Source organism: Rhipicephalus sanguineus, chromosome 1, assembly GCF_013339695.2.
Source record: "Rhipicephalus sanguineus isolate Rsan-2018 chromosome 1, BIME_Rsan_1.4, whole genome shotgun sequence".
Taxonomy (NCBI): Eukaryota; Metazoa; Arthropoda; class Arachnida; order Ixodida; family Ixodidae; genus Rhipicephalus; species Rhipicephalus sanguineus.
The window spans coordinates 32,851,241-32,877,009 of record NC_051176.1 but is presented as its reverse complement, the minus strand read 5'-3'; the positions used below and the strand labels follow the sequence as shown (position 1 = coordinate 32,877,009).

The window sequence follows — 25,769 nt, the reverse complement described above, 5'->3', positions numbered from 1 at the left end:
TATCGCGCCGTCAATAGTGGCAACGATACTGAAGGATCGGGAGAAGATCGTGAAATGGCATCGAGGATCACAGCTGGCTCCCTCAAGAAAACGCTTGCGGCTGGGCAACTACCAAACCGTCGACGACGCCGTCCTCACATGGTTTAAGGATGAGAGACAACACGGTGTGCCCTTGTCAGGCCCTATCACTCAAGAAAAGGCGTGACAGTTCGCGGTCGCTTTGGGCACCTCTGGCTTCGACGCAAGTGCCCGATGGCTCTATCGGTTCCGGCAAAGGAATGGCATCATGTGGGAAGTCGCGTGCGGGGAAGAAAAGGCGGCCGATGCCGAAAGTGCGATTGCCTGGCGGAACGAGCGCTTTCAGGAAATCGTCGAGTCGTTCAGTCCAGACGACGTTTTCAATGCCGACGAAACGGCATGCTTTTATCAGCTGTTACCTGATAAGACAATGAACTTTAAAGGTGAAAAATGCAAGGGCGGAAAAAAATTGCGCCTTCGCGTGTCAGTGCTCTTCGGCTGCAACATCACACGCACGGAAAAACTCAAGCCTCTTGTTATTGGCAAGTCCACCAAGCCTCGCTGCTTGAAAAATGTTGTCTCGTTGCCTTGCGACCATCGGGCAATAAGAAAGCGTGGATGACGCGAACTGTTCACGCAGTGGCTGCTGCAGTTCGACAACACAATGAAGAAGAAACAAAAAGAACGTTCTTCTAGTCGTTGATAACTGCTCGGCACATATGGTGAACGTGCGTTTGAGCAATATGCAGCTTGAATTTCTGCCCCCAAATTGTACGTCTTTGCTCCAACCTTTAGACCAGGGCATAATAAGATGTGTGAAGGCTGAATTTCGGAAGTGACTTGTGCAGCGCCTTCTCATTAACATACGACTGAAGCTGCCCACGGAGGTCAACATCCGTCAAGCCGCAGAAATGCCGACAGGGTCAAAGTGGAACGTCAAGGCAAGCACCATTAGCAACTGCTGGCGAAAGGCAGGTCTTCTCGAGACTTCGCTTACGCCGCAAGACTGCGAGCCTACGCCACGAGACTGCGATGACGAAGCGGAGCTCGACCCAGAGCTTTGCAATGAGCTTACCGAGAAGCTCCCAGTAGACGCTGCGGTAACCTTCGAGGTTTACGTAGACAGTGACTGCGCAGCGGCTACGTCCGCAGAGCTCACCTGCAAAGAAATCGTGAGTCAAGTGCGTGAGCAAGATTGCTGTAGCAGTGACGAAGACGACGCTGGAGATGCAGAGTCTGGGACAACGGAAGAGACTATTTCCAGCTCGGATGTTGTGGTGTTCCTTGAGAAGATCCGATCGTACCTCGGGTGCTGCAAGGATGTACTTGAAGACATCCTTAGGAAGGTTGCAGACGTGGAGGCATACATGCTAGTGATGCAGAACTATCGGTAAATTGACTATCGATAGTATCGATAGTTTCTTTGAAACTATCGATAGTGTAAACAAACTATCGATAGTACTACTATCAAGAAACTATCAATAGACCAATCGGTAGTACCCCCGGTAATATTACTAGCGATATTACTGCCACGCGTGTTTATTGCATTGTTCTGATGTATTCTGGTTTCACCCACAGACTGTTAGCAGCGTTTGACGCCGACCGCGCCGCAATGTTTGAGAAGCTTCGCGATTGATTGACATTTTAAGATTATGCGCCGGACGCGAATATTCAACTTTATTCGAGAGCTTACGCGAGCACCAGCAATAACGCTGGAAGGTTTGACGGCTGATGTATAAAAGACAAAGCCTTCTACCGATTATCAGATTACTCGACGACCGGCGACTGTTCTCGCCGCTATCAGTGCGCAGCGTGTATCGCTTGTATTCTGAGTTTTGATTTTCTGGGTACAAGTTCGACCAAATAAAGAGCTTCGTATTTCCCAGTCTTGCTGAAGCATTCTTCACCGTCACAACCACGTGACAAAGTATCCATAGTGGTGCGAATAACGATGCTGTTGCTGGCTGGCCAAATTGCCAAAATATTCGCGACAGCCTACTATCAGCTTCGCTTAATTTATGAGCAAATTTTGGGCGAAAGAAATTATTTGCGCAATGAAAATGGCGGCATATGTCCATCAATAAATTCATATTTAAAAGCAACCAGTTACATATTACAATTAACAAAATTTGGTCTTGATTATATTTTAGTTTGAAAATCATAAAATGCACTATGAAACAGAAACCACGCAGTTCCACCCCATGCAACGGCTTCGTTTCCGCTGCACCTGAATACTTTATGATCATGCGTCAGCGAAGCACTCTGGTGAAGAACACAAGCATGTCCACTTTCTTGCTCTTCAGCCTGCTCCTCCGGCCCCACTTTGTACCACGCGCGCGGGAAACCAAATTTATTCTGCAACGAGTTCGCGCAGTTGATTTTAAACTATCGATAGTACTTACTATCGATAGCGCTATCGATAGTATCTTTTACCATCGATAGTTCGATAGTGACTCAGCTATCGATAATATCGATAGTACCATCGATAGTTCTGCATCACTAATACATGCACCAGCGCCCCTGCTTTCTACTCGCCAGAAGAAGATAACCGACCTTTTTAAGCAGTAAATTGTTTGTACTCGGTGCCCAGTGTTTTCATTCATTGTTTATGCCCCAACACGTGCACCTCCTGCAAAGGTACGTTATTTTCGCTGTCGTGTTACCTTACCATCATTTTTCAGTACTACGATATTTCAGAATAACGAATTAAATTCGGCGGTCCCGAAAAGTTCATTGTAACGAGATTCTACTGTATGTAAAATAAGCTTTTTGTATCATTTAGAAACTCCAGCTTCATCGAATTATTGACAACGAAACCTTTTATAACAATTTTTGGTACCGAAACCCGGGATTCTCAGCGGATATAAGAAGTTCAGCGACAACCGATACGAGTGGACCGAACAAAGATGGAGCGTCTCCGAACAAAGAGGACCATGTTGCACGTTGAGCTCATGCCACTGAAGACCAGAGATGACTTGGAGTCAGACAGAGAGGACTGCATCACGACAGTAAGAGATGAATTAGAGGCCATCGCCAAAGAACTGAAGCAGCAAGATGCGCTCATCGAACTGCATGCTAGCATTGACGACCTCGCCGAGGTGTAGAGAGGCGTGCAGAAATACCAAGCGCTCGTCACACGTACGCAGACCAGACTTGAGCACTTGCAACGAAAGAGCATGTCCTGTGGTGGTACAGATAATGCAAGCGCAACGGCACTATCGTCCACCAGCAGCGCAGGGCCCCTCAAAGCTGCCAGAACTGCAACTCCAAAAGTTCAGCAGTGAGCGACTTGAAAAGACCCCCAATGAAAACGGCGCCCTTTCAAACACCGAGCGTCTTTTGTACCAGAGTGCGGCGCCGACAGGCAGGGCGGCAGCAGCGCTGAGTGGCCTCCACGGAACTGAACACAATTACGACCGTGTCACAGAGAAACTGAAGCAGCACTCCCGCCAACACGACGTGTTTTTGTAGAATCACCTCATGCAGCTATTGAATGTGCCGACAGTTGAAACACTGGATGTTGTGAACGCGCTCAGTTGACTACACGACAACAGCTACAAAGAACATTCCATCAAGGCGCTCGAGATCTGCTGCGACGAACTGGTGCAACCGAAGGAAGTGGCTCATCTCACTGGAGTAATTGATCTACAGTCAGGGGCGGATCCAGGAACCTCCCTTGGGGGAGGCGGTTCTTTAATTCTGTTCTGGAAGGGGGGGGGGGAGGGGTATGCACAGCTCGCAGTAACTGAAGGGAAGGGTGTGAGAAGGCAAAGACACATTCCTTCGCATTAAGTCTGCATTTTTCAAGTTATTGCCACCTCCTTTCTCTCATCGCATGCGGTGCGATGAAGTGATTGCTTGAAACGCGACAGAAAGAAACTAATGTTTTTAAAAGGACTGGTGAAAAGTGTCTGCACGAGCAGTAAATGTTCGGAAATGGGAAAATAATACAAGAACGATTTTGCTGTAATTGCTATCGCCGGTTTCAAGTACCCAACCCAATACGAGCGAGCTAGAATGATTGTGCTTTCATTGTTATCAAAACTGTCCGAGAAAACGGAGCCATTAATGTCGCGTTGCTTTTTGTTTCGTTCAACTTAAACATCTGTATCAAGCAGTATCAAGCCTCAGCTTAATCTAAAAGACTTCGGAAATCGTGTGCACACAAAACCAATTCACTAATGATCGACTTACGTCGCAAAGCCTCCCTCGATGGCAAAGTTCTTCCTCCCGATACGACGCAGCCATCTCCCTCACCGTTTGATGTTCTCTTTTCCTCGTGGAACAACAAAAAAGCTTGTCTCCTTTTTCAACGTTATTTGAGCAGCCAGCATGCAGCACCGCAAGTCGGCATCTTGCTGCAGCTGATGCCACCTTGCTAAAGGTAAAGAGCCTACACTGCTGGCGCAAATGTTTGCCTGTGGTTCCACGCTCCACCCTTGGTGTTGTTTTTCGGTGAATGAAATTCACGGCGGTTATCGGACAGAGGGGAGGATGGTCATGCATATTTAAAGCAGCCCAGAGGGGGCTTTGACGGTGCCCAAGAAGCCTTTCATAAACACTGTTGGCAGTGGCGACCTGTGCGTGTGTTTCTATCTCTTCTTGTCTGTCGTCGTCTTTGCGCCTTTTACCTTGGATAATCCAAGAAGCCTTCGTTGGAAATGTGCATAGGGAAGCAGAAAAGGGGGCAAAGATATGTGCAGAGAGACAGCACGGGGATGAGATTCTCCTTTCTCCATTTCACAATTGTCTGCTCTTTCGTAGAAAAAATATACAGACCTTACTTCGCAGCTCGTGAGGGCATATAACCTTTTCTCAAACAAAACATTGGAATGCTCCACCTATTGAAAATTCAAAAGGACGGACCTCCTATAGACACACTGTTTCGTCCTACTGATACACTGTTTTTTTCCTGAATATCCTCCGCTCCTCGGGTCACAATAAAATCTCCCTTCTACTCTCGGGAGCGTTACGACGATCAATTTGGGCTTTCATCGCCACATTCAACAAGGCAATGCCCACTCCCAAGAACATTCTGCCAAGGTCATTTAACCTCCACTGGATGTACCGAGTGGGTCGATCGAGTGTTAAGCTTTGCTGAGAGGCCTCATTGGGCAATGTCAGGAGTCGCCTCCCGGCCAGGAGCTTTCGAGGCAGCAGTGAGGAAGACGTACGGCGATGTTCAAGGACCTGTACGCACCTCAACACAATTGTGATAATTAAGCTTGATAAGTAACCAAGATATAAAAACCAGGAGGGTAAGCATAGCAAAATAAATCACTCTCTTACTAAATATGCCAGCGGAACTCAACTGTGATCTGAGTTGGGCTTAGGTACTTGCCCATGTGCCTGGTCTAGTGCCAATGCCTCTTGTTCAAACAATGCATAATCAAAGCAGCAGTGTGATTTTGTTGAACAGAATCCACACTGCCCACAGTGCTATACAAGCTGAGAACAGAATGGCTATGCTCTCATATTCAAGGACATTTGGCCTATGCACGCAAACGTTGTAGATTTCACCTTGGCAAACTAACTTTGCAATGCATTTGCTTGCTTCTTTTCTACTTTTGTACCAGTTGGCAAACCCTCTTACAAGGAAACAGCCTTATTTGGACACCACCTATGGGAGTGTCGGGTAGTTACAACCTTCTACTGTCCTTATACAGAGTTTCTTGAAACAGACCTTTTAAAATGCTCAGGAGAAATTTAGAATGGAAAACACCCTCTAAAGCTGTTTAACCTGTAGGGGGTGAAAACACTCCAGTGAACTGGACCACAGCCAAGACACAGCAATTGAATCCTCTTCCATGGGATGCGTCAACTGATATGGCAGCAGCTTTCCAGGCAAGAAAACCAGAAAAGGTTAACGGTAAGGCCCCTCTTTCACTACCTTAGAGGTGAAAGAGGGGTCACCAGTGACAATTTTTTTACCACGTCGAAGTAATGACAATTCTATGTTCACAAGGAGCTCCTGTCTGATAGTAACTTAAGATCGCTCCCCAAATTTGAAAACCATTTTAAATAAGCAAAACTGAAACAAGCTCAACAAAGCAACACCACTCTGCATGCAAATTCGGAGTTAGAAAGCTTCCAAGGCATGCCAGTCCCAGAGAATGAAAGCAGCAAATTTGAAGGGCTAGCAGATGTGTTCAAAGCACGACAGCTGCAATGTCAACAAATTCAACCTTCATTAATTGCAGTTTGAAAGACGGTGGCCAGATTGTGTTAAAAAAACTGGCCACCCTGTACACGAAATGTCTTTTGACAAGGGTAACAGAAGTTTGGAAGAATGACAATATCTTAATCCATAAGAAAGGGGACATCAAGGACTTGAAAAATTGCAGGCCGATGAGCTTACCGTCCATTGTATACAAGCTGTTTACAAGGATAGTAGCTAATAGAATTAAGACAACATACGAATTCAATCAACCAAAGGACCAAGCAGGATTTGGTGCAATCTACTAGACAATAGACCCCATTCACACTATCAACCAGGTGATAGAGAAATCTGCGGAATATAACCAGCCCCTAGAATACAGGCTTCACAGATAAAGGCATTTGATTCAGTCGAGATATCAGCAGGGTGTCAATGAATCAGGGCGTCAACGAACCATATATAAACATACTGGAAGAAATCTACCGTGGCTCCACAGCCACCATAGTCCTCCATAAAGAAAGTGACAAAATCCAAATAAAGAGCGTAAGGCAGGGAGACACGATCTCCCCAATGCATTTCACCGCGTGCTTACAGGATGTTTTCAGGGCCCTAGGTTGGGAAGAGTTAGGGATACAAGTTAATGGAGGGTTAGTAACTCTCCATTAGTAACCTGCGATTCGCTGATGACATTGCATTGATGAGTAAGTCGGGGGATGAATTGCAACTCATGATTACTGAAATGGACAAGGAACGCAGAACGGTAGGTCTGAAAATTAATACGCAGAAAACTAAAGTAATGTGCAACAGTATCGGAAAAAGAACAGCGCTTTGCGATAGGTAGCGAGGCACTGGAAGTTGTAAAGGAATATGTTTACTTAGGACAGGTAGTAACCGCAGAGCTGAACCATGAGACTGAAGTAGCTAGAAGAATAAGGATGGGTTGGGGCACATTCAGCAAGCATTCTAAAATCATGAATGGTAGTTTACCACTGTCACTCAAGAGGAAGGCATATAACAGCTATAGGAGCTGCATCTTACCGGTACTTACTTACGGAGCAAACCTGGAGGCTTACGAAGAGGGTTCAACTGAAACTGAGGACGACGCAGCGAGCAATGGAAAGGAAAATGATAGGTGTAGCCTTAAGAGACAAGAAGAGAGCAGAGTGGGCCAGGGAACAAACGGGTGTTAAGGACATCTTAGACGAAATGAAGAAGACATGGACATGGGCAGGGCATGTAGCGGGTAGCCAAGATAACCGCTGGTCAATAAGAGTAATTGACCGGATTCCAAGAGAAGGCAAACATCGCGAGGGAGAGACAAAAAGTTAGGTGGGCAGATCAGATTAAAAAGTTTGCAAGAATAACGTGGCAGCAGCAAGCACAGGACTGGGTTGATTGGGGGAACATGGGAGAGGCCTTTGTCCTGCAGTGGGCGCAGTCAGGCTGATGAATCGCAGTTTGTATTCAACCCACTACCACAGGAGCACCAGAAAACACCAGAAAAATAGCACAACATGATGCCCAATTACTAATTGCTATCAGTGTTGCGGAGTTGCCAATCCAGAATTGAAATGACTCCGGAATCATTCCACATTTTCGCAACCCCGGAAGGGAATGGGGGCAACGCTTGGAGGAATGGAATAGGAATGGAATTAAGCGCATTTTGCACGGAATGGAATGGGAATGGAATTACGTCTTTTTCCGAAAATAGAGCACGTTTTCGCCTACGTGCTGTTTTTCAAAATTCAAACATTACTAGGTCAGAGCCTCGAATTTAACAATAAAGCCGTATTTTTAAAATGGCTTGGATGATTACAAAAACAGTACATTTATAAGCAATGCGCCTACTACAATTCTGTCCTTATATAGACTCTGTTGCTCTGAAGTCTCGAGCTGAGAGCTGGTCAGCCCGCACTCCCACTGCTCCGAGGTGGGATCATTTCATTATTATCGTTATCATTTTTCTTTGCGTCTTTTCTTCGCTCGGTTGCTACGACTCGGCACATACCTGTGTTCTCATCGCCAAGCAAAGAGGGTATTGGGGAGGAACGTATTTTGATACACCCTTAATTGCTACTACTGTAATATCATGCTCAAATTAGTTATGTAGGCTTCAGTACATGTTTTTTTGAAGTCGAAGGCCACAACGCATTCTTTAGGTCCACCTTTAGTTAGCCAGAGCCAAGGGTAGGCATGGTGTAAAGTGTGAATGATCTGCCAATTTGTAAAAGAGAAACCGAGGCATAAGTTAGTGTACAAACAAATGCACTATCCCAGTAGATACTGAAGGGAGAAACAAATTACCCCTGCGCGTTGGTTCCCATTGATACCCCCACACGAAAGTGGCGAATACTCTATGCACAGCCTGATCTTTATCTCATGAGCAGTTTAGTGCCTGACACACGTAAATAACCTTTGCCACAAGGAAGACATTGTATACCTGCGCACAGGCGAACACAGGAAGTTCTCCTCACCCCATCCATGCTTGCGAGGCGCGCTTGACAAGCGTGAGTGCTGACGAGCAGTGCGGCCCAGTGTTCCGTATTCAATGCAAAGGCACAAGGTGCCCGAGCGGTGCACTGTTTCAACTAATACCAGCACATCCCCCCCCCCCCCCCCCCCTAGAGGGTTTTGTTCCCCATTAACCAAATTTTAGTTTTCTCCATATTCACAACCCTCCAGACGCATGGCAGAACTGCTTAGTCTTCTTGAACGCTACTTTTGCCAGCAAAAAAAAGACACTATGTCATCATTTTAGCATTAACACATTTAAGATTAAACAATATTAAAACATCACCATTCGTTCAAACATGTTGACCATGCAAATACTATAGGTAGCGGGAGAACTCCCCTATGGGAATTAGTAGGCTGGTTGTACTGCACGAGATACGTCACCAAGCTACTATCACTCGACCTTGGCAACGTGTTTTCCGTACTTTTGCAGTCCTTAATGCATCTGATGACATCAGCTTTATGGGGTGTTCATTCTTAACTCCACAAAACTATCAAGATGCCTTTCCTATGTTGAGGAATTACAGGGATGGAATTGAGCTCCCCGGCCATTCCCAGAATGGAAATGGAATGGAACGGAGGCACCCATTCCATAACACTGCCGCCAACGGAGCACTTGTTAACATCCATGCATACAGCAACCATTCGTCGTTTGTGTGATATCTAATGCAAGCCTTACCCCAATAACATCAAATACTATCACAAAATAGCAAGGAAAAAAATTCGGCAGATACTACGCGTTGTGGGAATCGGTTTCATGTGAAGCAGCCAGCGAATACTTCTATGCTGTATTTTATGGCTTCGAGCCAAGCGTTACGAGGTGGATCGACGTGTTTTTGTAAGGATAGTAGCTGTATGCACATCGTGGGCTTACCAGGCAAATTGATAACACTGGCGTTTAAAGGATAACTGATGGTGTGACGTAACGTGGGCCCTCACGTTAGAGTACATACATAAGTATTATCAAAACTAAGTGCACTTTATGGTGCAATCACGAGAATATGATAGGTAACTTTCGTTAATGTATTCTTCCGGGGCCGAGCAATGCTTCAATATAGCTTGCTGAATCATAGGAATACAAATGTAATGTTTATTAGACTGCTATAAAAGCGCAGCCAACACTGGAACCACAGACGTTAATCTGATATGACGCCTGTATCGTAGGTGTACATATGTAGTGTTTATTGCCTTCTAGTAAAATTAGATAGCCAGCTCCACAACCACAACTGACGTTGAACCGACATTACGCCTGCATAGGCTGTTTTCCAAACCAGTTTATAGACCTGGCGTGCCTCTGTCGTAGAGTACCTGACTGCCACGCAGAATACTTGAGTTCGATTCCTGCTGGGATACTAATTTTTATTTTGCCATTTGTCGGGTCAATGCTGCCGATGTCGGTTTCTTAAACACTCTCACATGTAAATTACCGATGTCTGTTCTCACCGTTCCTGGGTAGATATAAACTGCCAATCACCTGGGGCGCATACCCGTACACCGCGGCCCGTGGTAAACGGGTACGTGCCACACGTGTCTGGAGAAAAGGGTTTGACGACGTACGCGACAGGATTTTCATGTTATTCATGTCATGACCCGACAGTCATATTCGTCAAATCCTCTTACCCTCCCATGCCAATTTTGGTCGACACCAAAATAAGGAGGCGATCATGAGAGCACCCAGGCGGAGGCGGGCAGGCGGGTGGGTGGGCGGATGGATGGATGGATGGATGGATGGATGGATGGATGGATGGATCGATAGATAGATAGAAACACTCAAAGTGTCAAAGGTTCGCTAAGAAACGCTTCACATTTAAAAAAAAACAGATTTTGTGCAAGTAAGCACTACTGTATTTCTCCCGAGTCACGCTAGTGGTAGTAACCACACGCCTTCAAAGCGGGGACAATATAACAGCGCATATTGTATGCGCTGTAGTATTGCCTATTTATCATTCTTTGTACACCTTTAGTGCACACAATTTGTACCTTTGGTAACTAGGTGTAGATTACGACATTATGCATAAGAGCACTCATTTCCCTAATGTGTATTTTCCCCCTGAGCAATGCCATTTCTGACACAGTAGTCCACAGAAGCAGTTGTTTACGCTGCTTTAATGAAGGGGCCACCACTTGTTGCCCGCTCGGGATAAGGGGCCAACAGTGCATCTCGGAAGTTAAAGGGACACTAAAGAGAGAACTATTTTTCTCGTATTGGTACATTACTTTTTCACGATACCAAAGTCAACACGCTTGCCGCGAGAGATGCTTCGTAAGGGAGAAAACACGAAAAAACAAAATGCGGGTGGCAACGCCACCTTGAAGTTCAAGCAGCAATCGGCGCGACGTCATAGATTTTAACGGCGTCTACTAGGATCTACGTGGCTCCTAACAGTGGTGAATATATTACATTATCCGCTGTAGAGGCTACAGATGTAGCACACAGAGGAGTTTCAAAATGTTTCGTTCAACCAATGTCGCCAGAATACAAAAAAAGCAGTTTGAAATCCCTGACATCACGTGCGGAGATTTCGGTGCGAAATTTAAAAATGAAACTTCGACCTTCATTTTCTCTTCCACTGATAAACTTATGGTGGTGAAATTAACGACAATGCAGTTTTCAGAGCAGAATTCATCAGTCTAAACCAATTCATTGTTTCACTTTAGTGTCCCTTCAAGTAATTAGAACAAGGTTTGCGTCCAGACAAAGGAGAGCGCTGAAGCGGTTCAGAAGAAAGTACACCAGGAGAGGAAAGACGCAATTCCAGACCACTTCTACGCTCGCCTTCACATGGTGTTGAACCAACCAGCCGAACAACTCACTATTTTGACACAACAGCTGGCTTGTTGATGTACCACAGCCTTTCGTGTCGAATGCTCCAAACTTGGAGTAAGCAGAGTTTTCATGCTTACTACTACTAGCAGCTGAGTGGGTCAATGCATTTACGCAGTGGGCAAACAAGTGCAGCACTGACAGACTGATCCGTATGTGCTGACACCAGAATCGGACACAACTGCCAGTGTCAGCATGTTCACAGGGGAAACTACCAATCATAAGCTATCCTCATTCTCGAACAAATGATAGCCTACAAGTACCTGGAATCTTAAAGTGTTTGAGCAGATGGATAAAAAAAGCCTGTTGGCAAAACTGCTCCATGAACATTGGTAACTTCTTGAAGAGGTAGGTTCCATTAATTTTAAGCCTTATGAGTGCGTTCAATACAATGTCTTGTCAGCAAATGTTTCATGATCAATCAACATGGCAGAATCGTCATACATCTCTTCGCAAGTTGAACAAGCTGGTCCGCCACACTCATCCATTTCTTCGCAAGTCACTTTCTCAGTGTATGCATGATGCGTGAAATTGCTCAGCTTTCCAAAAAAGTTTAAAATGGTTTCCTTGCAGATATATGAAAAATGTATAACGCAATGTACCAAAATGAAGCCCACTTCAATTACACTTCTCGGCCACTGATAAGCTGCTTTGAAGAAGTAAACGCAGGGACTTGGACATGATCTAGTTTGAAGGGACTTCTTAGGAACAAACCTGTTAAGAAATTTGCATCACACTCTCGCTTGTTGGGGCTTGCGCATAAAATACTTATAGATTATTCAAGCCAGGTGCTGCCACCCACAAACAGCATTATTCACACAGGAACACTGTGGGCTCAGATTGATTCTCCATGACATATGGCAGGCTGAAAATATTCGTGTCCATTGGCTGCTGATTTCTCGCTTTAGTGTCATTGCAGTTGCAGCCCCATACAAACGTGCAGACAACCCTTAACTGAACCTGAAATGCGTACATGATGTCTTCAGGTACTTTCAGTTGACATTCAGCGGTTCATTGCAATGGTCGATTGCTATCCCAGAACTGCAAGCTGTGACATCGGTACACATTGAAAAATTTCACAGCCTGCAGGTGGCACAGCTGTAGATCCAACATGGAAATGCTAAAAATTATTGCGACACTACCAATGGTATACGTGCGCATGTGAAGAAGAGTGCAGTTCTTTGCGTCACAGCTGTCCTTTAGGCTACTGCGTATAAGCAGAAAAGCGATAAGATCTTTGTCATAAGTGAAGAAACACAGAGCAACCACATCAATGCATAAAATTGCAAATATAGCAAACAGCCCCAATCACGGAACGCAATGCTCGTTTGTTTATGGGAGTTTGTACAAAGCATGAAATCGTTGCACTTGGTAAAATAAGAGATATTCTCGTAGATACACTTTGTCGTGTTTTCTTCTAGCACTTCCCTCTGCCGCTATATTTTCTAGTGTCTTCTATGCACTGTACTGCAGCGTAGCATTCAGCTCACTTCAATGAAGTATTTTGAACAACTTCCTGGAAATTTGATTTCATTAGGCTCCCTCAATCAAAAGTCAGCAAGCATCAAATGAAACCAGCGACAAGTGAAATGGGTCACTCTTGAGGAATGTTGCTGCATTTGTCATTCTAGATTTTTGGTGTTTGAAAGGTGAAAGGAATAATGGCCAGGGATGACAAAAACACACCACCATCAGCAAAGGAAATTCAGCTGCGAAGATCCAGGCACGTTAGATGCAGAGAATGCAACGGCCATTTTTCAATCCATTCCAGAGGCATTTCTCGCCAGTTATGGCAGTCTGCACAGTGACTGCATTCAGCAGAGAAACGGAGCCTGAGCAATGACCTCGGGCACGAAATGGGTGCCGCATTCCTTCATGGGCCTGAGTTATTATATGCTCGCAAAGTTTGACCAGCCACACTTTTTTGAGGCGCTAGTACGAGGCTTACTTAGCGTCCTCTTCGCACAAGCGCACAGAAAAGAAGTTGCTCTTTTTTTTTTTTACATCGCGTTCAACTTCAGGTAATGTCGAGACAGCACAGAATGTAGACAAAACAACCACCCAACGAGACAAGCGGCAAAATTTTCATAATCTTGACAGAGCTTGCGGTGACTACTGATAGGCACCCTGCAATGAAGTTTTCGAGATGTGACACAAGCGCTCTAGCGAGATGAAGCAGCACTATTGGGCCCAGTGTAAAAGTGCGTCTATTTGAAGTGGAATGCCTGGCTTTTCTACTGTGAGAAGGAGCAACTTTCTGGCATGAAAGTACAAAGACTGACATTACTGCCTCAGCAGTTAATTCTTGGGGGTCATGTATATTTACAAAACCCCACAGCCTTCCTTAGAAACGTGCGAACGTCTCATTTTCTTGGTATCCCTAGCAACCGATGCTAGTGATACTGAGGGTGATACATGCTAGTGATACATGAGAACTCCATCGCACCCTCTGGTTTATTGCAGGGTCCCTATAGACCTTTTTTTTTCATGGGCATCATCATTTTGCCTAACCAGCGGCACCATTTCTGGTCTGGCAACTTAATGGCTTGTGCGAAGCTCTGAGTTTGCATGGCAGGTATGCATGCAGCTGCAGTTGTTTTTTTTTTTTTTCATTCTGGCACAGTGAATTTCGACTGTAAGTGATGCAGTTCAGGTAGGAAATGAGTCTGTGAGGCATCATGACAAGGTAAAAACTGCACAATGGGACGGGACACGAAGAAAGGCAAGACAAACAAGCGCAGACTAACAACTGAGTTTATTGAATAATGAAACCAGGCTTTTTAACAGCCTCAGCCCATATGACGCGTCCCCCTAGGGGCTAACACAGGAACTGCTAAAAGCCACGAAAATAAGCACGTTAAGAAGTTATCAATGAAACAGCTGAAAAGCTATCATAAAGACACGTGACAGGCTATAAAACCATGACAAACAACCTGAAAAAAACATGAAAAACGCAGTGCAAGAGAACGATTGTGCACACATGGAAACAACCAACGTAGACTGAGGTGATTACGTGGACATGGAGCAGAGCTATGCGTACTCTTTGTCAGTATGAATAATCAACAGGTGGCTGATGCATCCCTCCCCTTTCCTCCTCATATGGAACGCCTCAATGATCCTGCGGTCTATGAACTTCCTTTCTTTCGACAGAACTGTCGCGTCTTCGAAAAGTACCTCGCACCTGCACTGCCGGCAGTGCGCTGGTAAATGCAAGGCTGGGGCGTTAGACAGTGATCTCTCGTGCTCCCTTAGTCGCATGTTAATGCATCTCGCGCTCTCCCCTATATACGATTTCCCGCATGTTAATAGCACCTGGTACAACACACCGACCTCGCAAGTCACATACTTATTCCTGTTGTAGTGAAGAGGAGGAACAAGCCATGCTCGGTCGGCTGTTGCTGTGCGCGTGATCTGCGTTCCTGTTGGACCGGCGCTACTTCGACTGCACAAGTCATCAGTACGTTGTTAATAAACCGTCATATGACATCTGGGGGAGGTTGCTGCAATCCCTGACCTCAACCTGGAACTTCGCAACCGAACGTTGCCCGCTGCTTCAACCGCTGCGATGACCGACATTGCCACCAGTCAGCCCGACACCGCCGCGGCTTCCAGCTCCAGCGGCGCCATTCAGCGGTACCGTGACCCTCCTATCTTTAGCGGAACCGATGAGGCTGACGTGGAAGATTGGCTTTCCACCTATGAGCGCGTCAGTGAGACCAACAACTGGGATGACCCGGCCGAACTCCGTGTCGTCATCTTCTATCTTTCTGACGTCGCCAACCTCTGGTTTCACAACCACGAGCGCGAGCTCCATACCTGGTCTGAATTCAAGACAGCGATCGCAGACGTCTTCGGCCGCCCGACTTTACGAAAGCTGCGCGCTGAACAACGTCTACGCCAGCGTGCTCAACAGCCCGGTGAGACGTATACGAGCTACATCGAGGATATCGTAAACATTTGCTCCCACGTCAATGCCTCCATGAGCGAAGAGGAGAAAGTGAAACACATCCTCAAAGGTATCGAGGACGAGGCATTTCAGATGCTTCTTGCGCAGAACCCTGCTTCTGTCGCGGACGTCGTTACTCTTTGCCAGAGTTTCGATGAGCTGCGTCGACAAAGGGTCCTTGCACGCAGCGCTGTCGCAGCTGCTGAACCACTCTCGAGCCTCACGCTAGCCTCCCACCCATCGCCCGCTGCATCGCTCTCTAGCCAAATCAAAGACTTTATTCGGGAGGAGGTGGCGCGCCAGCTCTCTATGCTGCCTTTGAGCGATCGACCCCTACAACCTGACGCATCGCTGGCTACTCCCATCAGGAGGGCTATCCGCGAGCAACTAGCCGAATCGGTACCTTTGACCCAGCCATGTTTGCCTGTTGCTGCACCTCTGACCTATGCCGCGGTCGCGGCACGACCTCCGCCGCCGACCTTCGCCTACTCTGAAGCAATGCACCCGCGAACAGCCCAGCCTCCTGCGCCTCCTCCAATGCCAACTCGAAGTCAATATGCTCAGAACCCCTGGCACACACGCGACAACCGGCCCATATGCTTCACTTGCGGTTTCACCGGCCATGTGGCACGCTTCTGCAACCGTCGCATGTCACCTGCGCATCAAGCTGCCGCAACGCCCGGATATGGCTACCCACACGCTACTGGCGACCACGCCACGCGTCTCAGCTCCGACTTTTCGCCGCCTCCACGACGACCTTTCAGCAACCATCGCTCCCCGTCACCCCGTCGTCGCTCGCCTTCACCCTTACGTAGTCGGCAGTCACCTAGCGAGGGAAACTAGTTGCTGCAGTTCCGCAGGCACGAACTGCCAGCTTCGCGACTTCTACAAGGCCTGCACAGTCACCACACAATTTACTCGACGTCATAGTAGAAGGAACTGCCGCAACTGCGCTTATTGACAATGGGGCTGCGATTTCAGTCATGGACGAGAACTTTATTCGAAAATTACGTAAGGTCACAACGCCGTTCTCCGGCATGCTACTGCGCACCGCAAGTACGCAGCACGTAGCACCGGTTGCTGCATGCACCGCTAGGGTGGTTATTGAAGGCACGCTCTATATCGTCGAATTCCTTGTGCTCTCTTCATGCTCACACGACATCATCCTCGGCTGGGACTTCTTGTCTCAGCATCGTGCCATCATTGACTGTGCCCGGGCCGAGGTGGCACTCTTCCCGTTCTCTGACGACGCATTGCCTGACCTTTCTAAAAGTACAGACCAGAAACTCACTGTTGTGTCCGACACGGAGATACCACCCGCAATGTCAGTGCTTGTGCCCGTCTCTTGCTCCACCGCGCCAGATGCTACCGTCCTTTTTACGGCATCGCCTATTTTTCTGCGTCGCCGAACTCTCCCTCTCCCGTTTGCCGTCCTGACTACTGCATCTGGATCATCGGTTATGCTTGTGTGCAATCCGTTTCAGCACCCCGTCACCTTGCTTCGAGGAGAATCTCTTGGTTGTGTTCATCCTGTTGATCCGTTTCACCTCATCGAGACTTCGGATGACACGCCTTGTTATGAGCTCGACGCCCTTACTTCTCCCGTTAAGCGCACGTCTTCTGCATCATCATCAACTCCGCCTTCATCAGACATCTTTGAATCTGTCTTGGATGCCGACCTGCCACCTCCATACCGCGTGCAAGTACTCAAGCTTCTGCAGAATTTTCGCTCATCGTTTGATTGCGATCAACCTCGCTTGGGCCGTACGGAGAACGTCAGTCACAGCGTCCACACAGGTTCTCATCCTCCATTACGCCAGCGGCCATACCGTGTGTCGTCAGCCGAGCGTAAGGTGATTAACGAGCAAGTCGATGAAATGCTGCAGCGTGGCGTCATTCGCCCTTCCCACAGTCCTTAGGCGTCACCTGTGGTGCTAGTACGCAAGAAGGACGGGTCAATACGCTACTGTGTAGATTACCGTCGGCTAAATAAGATTACTCGTAAAGACGTCTACCTGCTGCCTCGTATAGATGACGCACTCGACTGCTTGCAAGGAGCGGAGTACTACTCTTCTTTAGATCTTCGCTCTGGCTATTGGCAAGTGCTGATGGCTGAAGGTGACTGCGAGAAGACAGCTTTCGTGACGCCCGATGGCTTATACGAATTTACCATAATGCCTTTCGGGCTCTGCAATGCGCCCGCTACTTTCAAGCGCATGATGGACACCATCCTTCGTAACTACAAGTGGAAAACATGTCTGTGCTATCTTGACGACATCGTCGTGTTTTCGTCAGATTTTCCGACGCACCTTGTTCGCTTGCGTGAGATACTGACCTGCCTCACGACTGCCGGCCTCCAGCTCAACATCAAAAAGTGCCGTTTCGCCGCCCGCAAGCTAACAATATTGGGACACGTTGTATCAAAGGATGGTGTGCTTCCTGACCCAGGCAAGCTTTGCGCCGTCGCCGAGTCTCCCAAGCCCACAACCATTAAGGCGCTCCGCAGCTTTGTAGGCCTCTGCTCGTATTTCCGGCATTTTGTACGTAATTTTGCAACCATCATAGCACCACTGACGAATTTGCTTACGGCTAGTAACGGTATGTCCGCTTGGTCAACCTCGTGCGACGAAGCCTTCAAGCAACTACGTCGCCTACTCACTTCACCGCCTATCCTTCGACATTACGACCACACAGCACCTACGGAGATCCATACCGACGCTAGCGGCATCGGATTTGGTGCAGTCCTCGCTCAGCAGAAAGACGGCTACGGCGAGTACGTCGTTGCCTATGCCAGTCGCACCTTGAAAAAGGCCGAAGCGAACTATTCTGTGACAGAAAAAGAGTGTTTGGCCATCATTTCGGCTCTCGGCAAATTCCGTCCATACATATATGGTCGTGCTTTCGGCGTTGTCACCGACCACCATGCCCTTTGCTGGCTATCTTCCCTGAAAGATCCGTCAGGTCGCCTCGGCCGATGGGCGCTTCGCTTACAAGAGTATGACATTCGCGTTGTCTACAGATCGGGCAGGAAGCACTCTGACGCTGATGCGCTATCTCGATCACCGATAACTTCGGATGTAGCTTCCCCTTTAACGCTCTTCGAAACTATGTCAACCATCGACGTCACGGATATGCCTGTTGAACAGCGAAAGGATCCCCCACTTTCAACTATCCTAAACTTCCTTCAGGATCCATCGGCCACAGCTTCTAGAACACTTCGTCGCCAAGCCGCCCACTTTACTGTGCGCGACAACATCCTTTACCGCAGAAATTACATGCCTCATGGTCGCAAATGGCTGCTCGTGATACCACGGCACATGCGGTCTGACATTTGCGCTTACTTCCCTGCTGCTCCTCACCATGGTCACGCTGGCGTTCTGAAAATGTATACTCGGCTAAGGCAACGTTTCTACTGGCGGGGAATGTATCACTTTGATTGCCAGTATATTCGCGCATGCACGGCGTGCCAGCGGCGTAAAGTTCACCGACGCCCTTCCGGCGAGTTACAGGCGCTACCCTGCCCTGCTCATCCCTTTGATCGCGTCGGCATAGACCTATACGGCCCACTTCCCTACAGTTCCTTGGGTAACAGATGGATAATTGTCGGCGTCGATCATTTGATGCGCTATGCCGAGACTGCAGCACTCCCAGCCGCCAGCGCTCGAGAGGTTGCATTATTCATTCTGCGGAATTTCGTTCTTCGACATGGAGCACCACGAGAACAGCTCAGCGACAGAGGGCGCGTCTTCCTCTCCGACGTCATACAAGCCCTTCTCGCTGAATGCAGCATCGTTCACCGCAAATCTACAGCCTACCACCCTCGAACGAATGGCTTGACGGAGAGGTTCAACCGCACACTCGGTGACATGATAACTATGTACGTCGCGTCGGATCACAGTAACTGGGGCGCTGTCTTGCCATTTGTCACTTACGCGTACAATACTGCCTCACAAGCTACCACAGGCTTTTCACCGTTTTTCCTGTTGTACGGACGAGAGCCCTCTTGCACCATGGACACATTGCTTCCATACCGACCCAACGCTTCCGAATGCACGCTGGTGTCTGAAGCGGCGCGATACGCAGAGGACTGCAGGCAGCTCGCTTATAAACTTAGAACCGCCGCTCAAGGTCGCGAAAAACTGTGACATGATAACGACGCATCTACGCCAGACTTCCCGACTGGTTCTCTCGTTTGGTTGTGGATCCCACCTCACAGCCCTGGGCTTTCAAACAAGTTTCTTGTGCGCTACAATGGCCCCTACCACATCAAAGGCCGCACGTCCCCTGTCAACTACATAGTTGAACCCTTGACACCACCCCACGACCTCAGACATCGTGGTCGTGACACAGTTCATGTCAGCAGACTTAAGCCATACTATGACCCCTTGATGCTGCCTACGCCTTAAGACGCCAGGATGGCTCATCTTCTCTCCCGGGGGCAATTGTAGTGAAGAGGAGGAAGAAGCCACGCTCGGTCAGCTGTTGCTGTGCGCGTGATCTGCGTTCCTGTTGGACCGGCGCTACTTCGACTGCACAAGTCGTCAGTACATTGTTAATAAACCGTCATACGACACTGTGATGAATTATGCACTCACTTTGACGCGACTCACTCGTATCTTCCTTCCTCTTACTAACCATGTTGCACACTTTGGAAAGCTTAGCAGGCACGGAAAAAACTATGTTGACCCCATATTTATTCTCGATCTTTTTTAAACCATGGGAAAGGCCGTGAACATACGGAACAACGGTGAACTTGTCCACCTCTTTTGGCTTTCCGTTAGCATTCTGTCGCATGCCTTTTTCTTTTACCACGCGGGCGAGCTTGCCGCAAACTGTGTTCATCAGGTGGCTCGAATACCCAGCGTTCCTTAGCCTTTCCCACGGAGAAAGAAGTATTTGAGGAGGAGAATCTCTCGGCCGCGGCAGCGCGCGAGGGCAGCGCGATAGCGTCACGGCGGAATGCGGTTACGCCGAAGCACGACAGATGACGCTTTCGGCCTGTTGCCATCTTTTACATGCTCTTCTATGGACGCGACGAATAAAAATCGTGATAGCGCCTCGTAAAATGTAAAATTTCTAAGATTTCTGTCTGTAACATCAATCGGTAGATATGGCAGATATTTTAGCTGCAGTTCCTAATCGATACTGCCAGAATTATAGGCCGTACAGCGCTTGAAACGAAATGCTAGTAGTGGCCCCTGAGCAGACGACGTCTGCCGCCGCATGCACGCGATCCTCGCTCCCCTCTCGCATGCTGTGCGCGCGCATGCGTAGGTGGCCTTGGGACGGAAAGTTCCCTTCGCTTTTGCTGGTTTCTTTCTCTTTAGCGCTCTCAGTGGCTTCCGCGCGTTGCGCCGGCGGCGCCGACTCCTCGATGTTTGCGCGCGCTTTTCACGCCGCGACAAAGGAGAGTGCTTTGCAGATTTCGACCAGTGCTTCTTCAGGATGGGGCGGAAATGTGTCGTGCCGAACTGCAGCAGTGGGTACGCGTCCTGCAAGGAGAAGGTAATTACCTTCGAAGTTCCTAGTGACCCAGTGAGGTTGGAAGCGTGGGCTCGCGCCATACCAAGAAAAGACCAACAGCTGACGCCTCGTTACTACGTTTGCGAGAAGAACTTCTCGGACAGTGACATAGACAGGCGGCGCTATTATGGCGAACTTGGTGGCGAAGTTCTCCTTGACAAACCGAAACGGCCAGTGTTGTTACGAGACGCCGTGCCTTCAATCTTTCCGCGCGCTGTTCCGGATACTTGTCTGCTGTTCTCAAAAAAAGACAATGTGAAATTTCAACCACCTGGGATTTTGTAACGTGCAACTAAATGTAAGCACATGGGCCTTTAGCATTTCGCCTCCATCTAAATGCGGCCGCCTCAACAACCTAAATCTGAATTGATGGCATATAGGGTAAGTCCCATCATTCGTTGAAATAAATATACCTAATTCATTGAGTTCACGTTATCAAAAATTATAGTTCTAAAAAGACAAGGCGTGCAAACACGGACACAAGAAAGAAGTCAGGACACCACAAACGCCGCGTTTGTGGCGTTTGTGGTGTCCTGACTTCTTCATTGTGTCCGTGTTTGCACGCCCTGTCTTTTTAGAATGAATACTTACCAACTAGCGCAGCTCTCTGTTATTCTAAGCAAAAATTATAGATTTCGCGTTGTACAAAAAATATCGCGGTGGTAATTTTCCTGCATGTGACGCCATTTTTCTCGTTAATTTACCGAAAAAACTTGGAGTGCGCTTGAGCTTTGCCTTTAAGAGTAGAACGCGATAGCGTAATCGGGCCCCGTGCGCATCGCCTTCTCAGTTGCTAGCCTCACCGACACGGACGCCGACACCGGTATTTCTGCGAAACGGGCTCTTTAACGCTGTCGCGTTAAAATATGGAGCCGGCGAGTACGCACAAAAACACATCCATTCGGGCGTGAAGCGCGAGCTTCGTTGGAGAGCGCGGTGAGAGGGACGCGCGCATTTTCCCTTCTCCGCTAGCGTACTCTCACGACAGAGGGCGCGTGAGCGCTGTGCCCGATTTCGTGACTTTATTAGGGCGCCCGAGCGAGCGCAGTTTCGCCTCCTCAAGAATTCTTGCTCCGTGGCCTTTCCACTTGCTTTTCGAAGCGTTGCGTCATCTTGTGGACGCAGGATTTTTCGAACGCTGCTCTCAAAGCACTGAAAGCCATCCCCATTTTAACTACCTTAGAGTGGCTGGACGCATAATTAAGCAGCGGTTTTCGAGCCCTCGGTTCGAAGAACCAACAAACATGATCTGACCTAAATTCTAATTGAAGATCCAAAAATTGCAACCCAAATTCATTCCAAAATTCAAGCGCAAACCTCAGGCCTTGGCCATGCGTACTAAACAGACCAAGGACACACTTAGCTGTCTCTTTGTAAGTCTGTCTCCCTAAGAACACCAAGTAATCGTCGACATAGCGAAGGCTGCTGCCAGTATCGACGTCTAAGACCTTTTCTATTCTCTACCACATCAGGACGTTCTTCACAGCGTCAGAACTTGCATCACGGAGTATAACGATGAGGCAGCATTCGTAAGAAGTTGCTTGTCAGTAGAAACCTTCCTGGAACTTTTGAACCTTTATTTGGATTCGACTGCTGTCGGGGTGGGAGGTGAACTGTACGTGCAAAAAACTGGCGTTTGCATTGGCTCTAGCGTGGCTCCAATACTGAGTAATATTTTTCTTAGCAGAGTGAATAGGGTAATTGAAAATTATGTGCCAGATACTGTTAAAATTTTTCGCTATGTTGACGATTACTCGGTGTTCTTAGGGAGACAGAATTACAAAGAGACAGCTAAGTGTGTCCCTTGGTCTGTTAACGTAACACGAACCTGTTAACATAACACAAATGCTGTAACTTGAAGAGTCTACAGTCGCAGACACTCTGCGCTTGATGATGCACGTCGCATATTTTTTCAGACAGCAGTTTGCTTTTTCTGTAGCTGTTACCAAAAACGGCACAGTGGTTTCCCGTTGAGCTGGCTGGCATCGCAATAAAACAGAAGAAAATCCACAGGTCAACCCAAAACACGCAAAAATTGTTCGACGCCTGCATGCACACTCCAAGCCATCGCACACATTTTAGAAAGGAGGAAAGCACTGGTTGCCACATCTGTCCTTCTCACTCGATGAAAAGGTCGATAGATGGCATCAGAAAATGTGAATGTTGTGGATAGTTATATATGCGTGCATACAAATGGGTCAATGTACGGAGTGACATTTAATTTAGGGATGTACTGGCAATAACATGCAGCCTTCGAGGATGCACAAGTGTCATCTGTGTGGCTGCTTTTCGCTTGTCGTGTATTGTACAAAAATTAAGCAACTTGTTATTTGTATGCTGAAAACTACTATTTAAGTGGGTTTATTCACCATTTTGTAACAGCGCTGAAGCCTGTTACAAGAAGTGTGCAGGGGAATTTACGTAGCAAATTTCACTATGAGCCATTGATCTGCCACAGTTGGGCTTTAAAACCGCTTACAGTCATACAGAGGCAAGCTGCCATTAGCAAAAAAACTCGCATGAGACCACGCAATCTAAGTTGGAATTCCACAGAAGTGCATAAATTGGCTAATACCGGTGTCACACGGTCAATTTTGATCGGGTCAGATGCGGATCGAATTTCTTGATCGTGATTGCCTCCTTTACGCAAGATGCAGAAGGAAGCCAATCACTGTTTTGAAATTTGATCGGGCTTAGTAGCGATCATCTGTGCACCGTGCGAAACCAGTATAAGGTAAAAGCTTGGTGCAGCGTACTAAACAACTGGTACATCAAATGAGAGCTATGTCTACCTGGCAGCTTCTGTAGGTGACGCAAAAGCTACCAGGTAAATGCAGCATCAATACACAGATACGAGACTCAGTAGTGAGCTAGACCTTGAAGACAGTAACATTTATTACCTGAAAAGAAGGTGCCGGCCTGTGGCTCTTCGGAGGGGGGCTCTTCGGCGCTCTTTGTGGCGGCGTCGTCCTTGGCGGCATCGTCCTTCTCGAAGAGATCGCGGACGCAGAGCAGCCGCTCTGCTCCCCCGAACAACTCGTCGTCGCCAGCCCGCAGCTCGAACACGAGGTTCGCGAGCGCGTCTCCGCGCGCCCATTCGTCGGGCTTCTTGGAGAGCAGGAACTCGCCGTTGCGGCCGTACACGGCGTCGTCTTCTTCGCCATCTTGGAAGGGATCGCCGCCAGAGGCCCGCAGAAAGTCCACGGCCGCCTTCGAGCAGAGTTCCTCTTCGTCGCATACTTCGTCGCACAGGACACCGTGGCCATCGTGATCGCCTTGCCGCGGCCGCGGAGACCCCGTCGCTATTGACGAGGAGGGGTCCTCCATATTGCAAGCACGCTTCCAGAGTAGGATTGGTAGGATGGCTAGAAAGGTTTACCTAGTGTCGTGAACGCGCGCCTTCCCCCGCGGCGGCGAAGAAACCGGATTCTACGCACCGCGAGGCGGCGCTGTCCGTTGCTGGCGCGCTGGCGAGTGGAGAAGGTGGAAACAGGCCCGAAAAGTCTCAAGTTCTAAAAACCGCCACAGGGGGTGAAGTTCCGGCTTCAAACACCGAAAGTGTAACTACTAACCTCTGTGTTTGGATCGCATACTTTACGTTTTTGTTCAATCCCGGGCGGTAGCGCTGCAAATAACTGGACTCACTGTCAAATTTCTTCTATTTTACTTCACATTTAGTGTCACTTTTTGAAGCAACACGTAGCAACTGAAGCTAGTGAAAATAAAATATAGCATTGTCGTGCCTGAGGTTCTGAATCCAGTGAGTATGCAAAGAGTCAACTTTGAGATATCTCAAAGCCTTGACATCCCGAGTTATTTTTGAAAAATCATTCCCAAAATAATTTGATTTAATGCTTGATTGGATTGACACGTTAAATAAAGGCCCGCAATACATTCGGAATAATATATGTAATTGCATAGCATGCATAAGTATTTGTTCAGTTCAAGAGACAGTTGGCTTCACTGCACTGTGACCCATCGCAAACACCTCTTTTAACGCTTAATCTAAAGCATATATATATATATATACACACACACAGTGGAATCTCGTTGATACGATTCTACCTAATACGTTTTTGTCTTTATTCCCGGCCAACATGGATCCCTTTGAAATAATGCATTTTCATGCGTTTAATACGATCACATTTTTGCCCAAAATTGGATAATACGACCGCGAAAGTAGATCTTCACCGATATATCTAGAAATACTGCGTTTATTCTTCGGTATGCGAGCTCGCACCGCGTTCCAACAACCCACGATCTGCGCGTTGCAGAGCCGCTAAGCAGGGGCGTAGCCAAGGGCAGGGGCGTAGCCAAGGGGGGGGTTGGGGGGGTTCAAACCCCCCCCCGAAAATTTTCAGTTTTGCTTGCGTATATAGGCACGCACACATACAAACGCACGCACGAACATACATAAAGTATGGTTGAACCCCCCCCCCCGAAAAAAATTTCTGGCTACGCCCCTGGCCAAGGGGGGGAAGGGTTGGGAGGGTTCAACCCCCCCCCCCCGAAATGTTTCAGTTTTGCTTGCGTATATATACACGCACACACAAGCGCACGCACGAACATACATAATATTAAGGTATGTTTGAACCCCCCCCCCCCGCCCCCAAAAAATTTCTGGTTACGCCCCTGCCGCTGAGGCCACAGCAGCATCAGTTTTGCGGCGAAAAGATCGCTGCTAGGTGATCGTTCCTTCTAGATTATATATATATATTGTAAGCACATTTATCGTACTTCATCGTTCTCACTTGTACATAACCATCATCATCGCCATTGGGTTGGTTGGT

The 25,769-nt window shown here is 47.8% G+C and overlaps 1 protein-coding gene across 1 annotated transcript in view; it reads right to left on the bottom strand.

The window, feature by feature from the left end:
* The window catches only part of LOC119390297 (zinc finger protein ZXDC), a 117,947-nt gene extending 93,604 nt beyond the window's left edge, over window positions 1-24,343 (bottom strand). Inside the window, exon 1 of the mRNA XM_037657894.2 lies at window positions 23,880-24,343. Within this exon, the coding sequence (XP_037513822.1) occupies window positions 23,880-24,306 (427 nt within the window). The 5' untranslated portion in view covers window positions 24,307-24,343. The remainder of the gene's footprint in view (window positions 1-23,879) is intronic.
* Window positions 24,344-25,769: the final 1,426 nt, after the last annotated feature.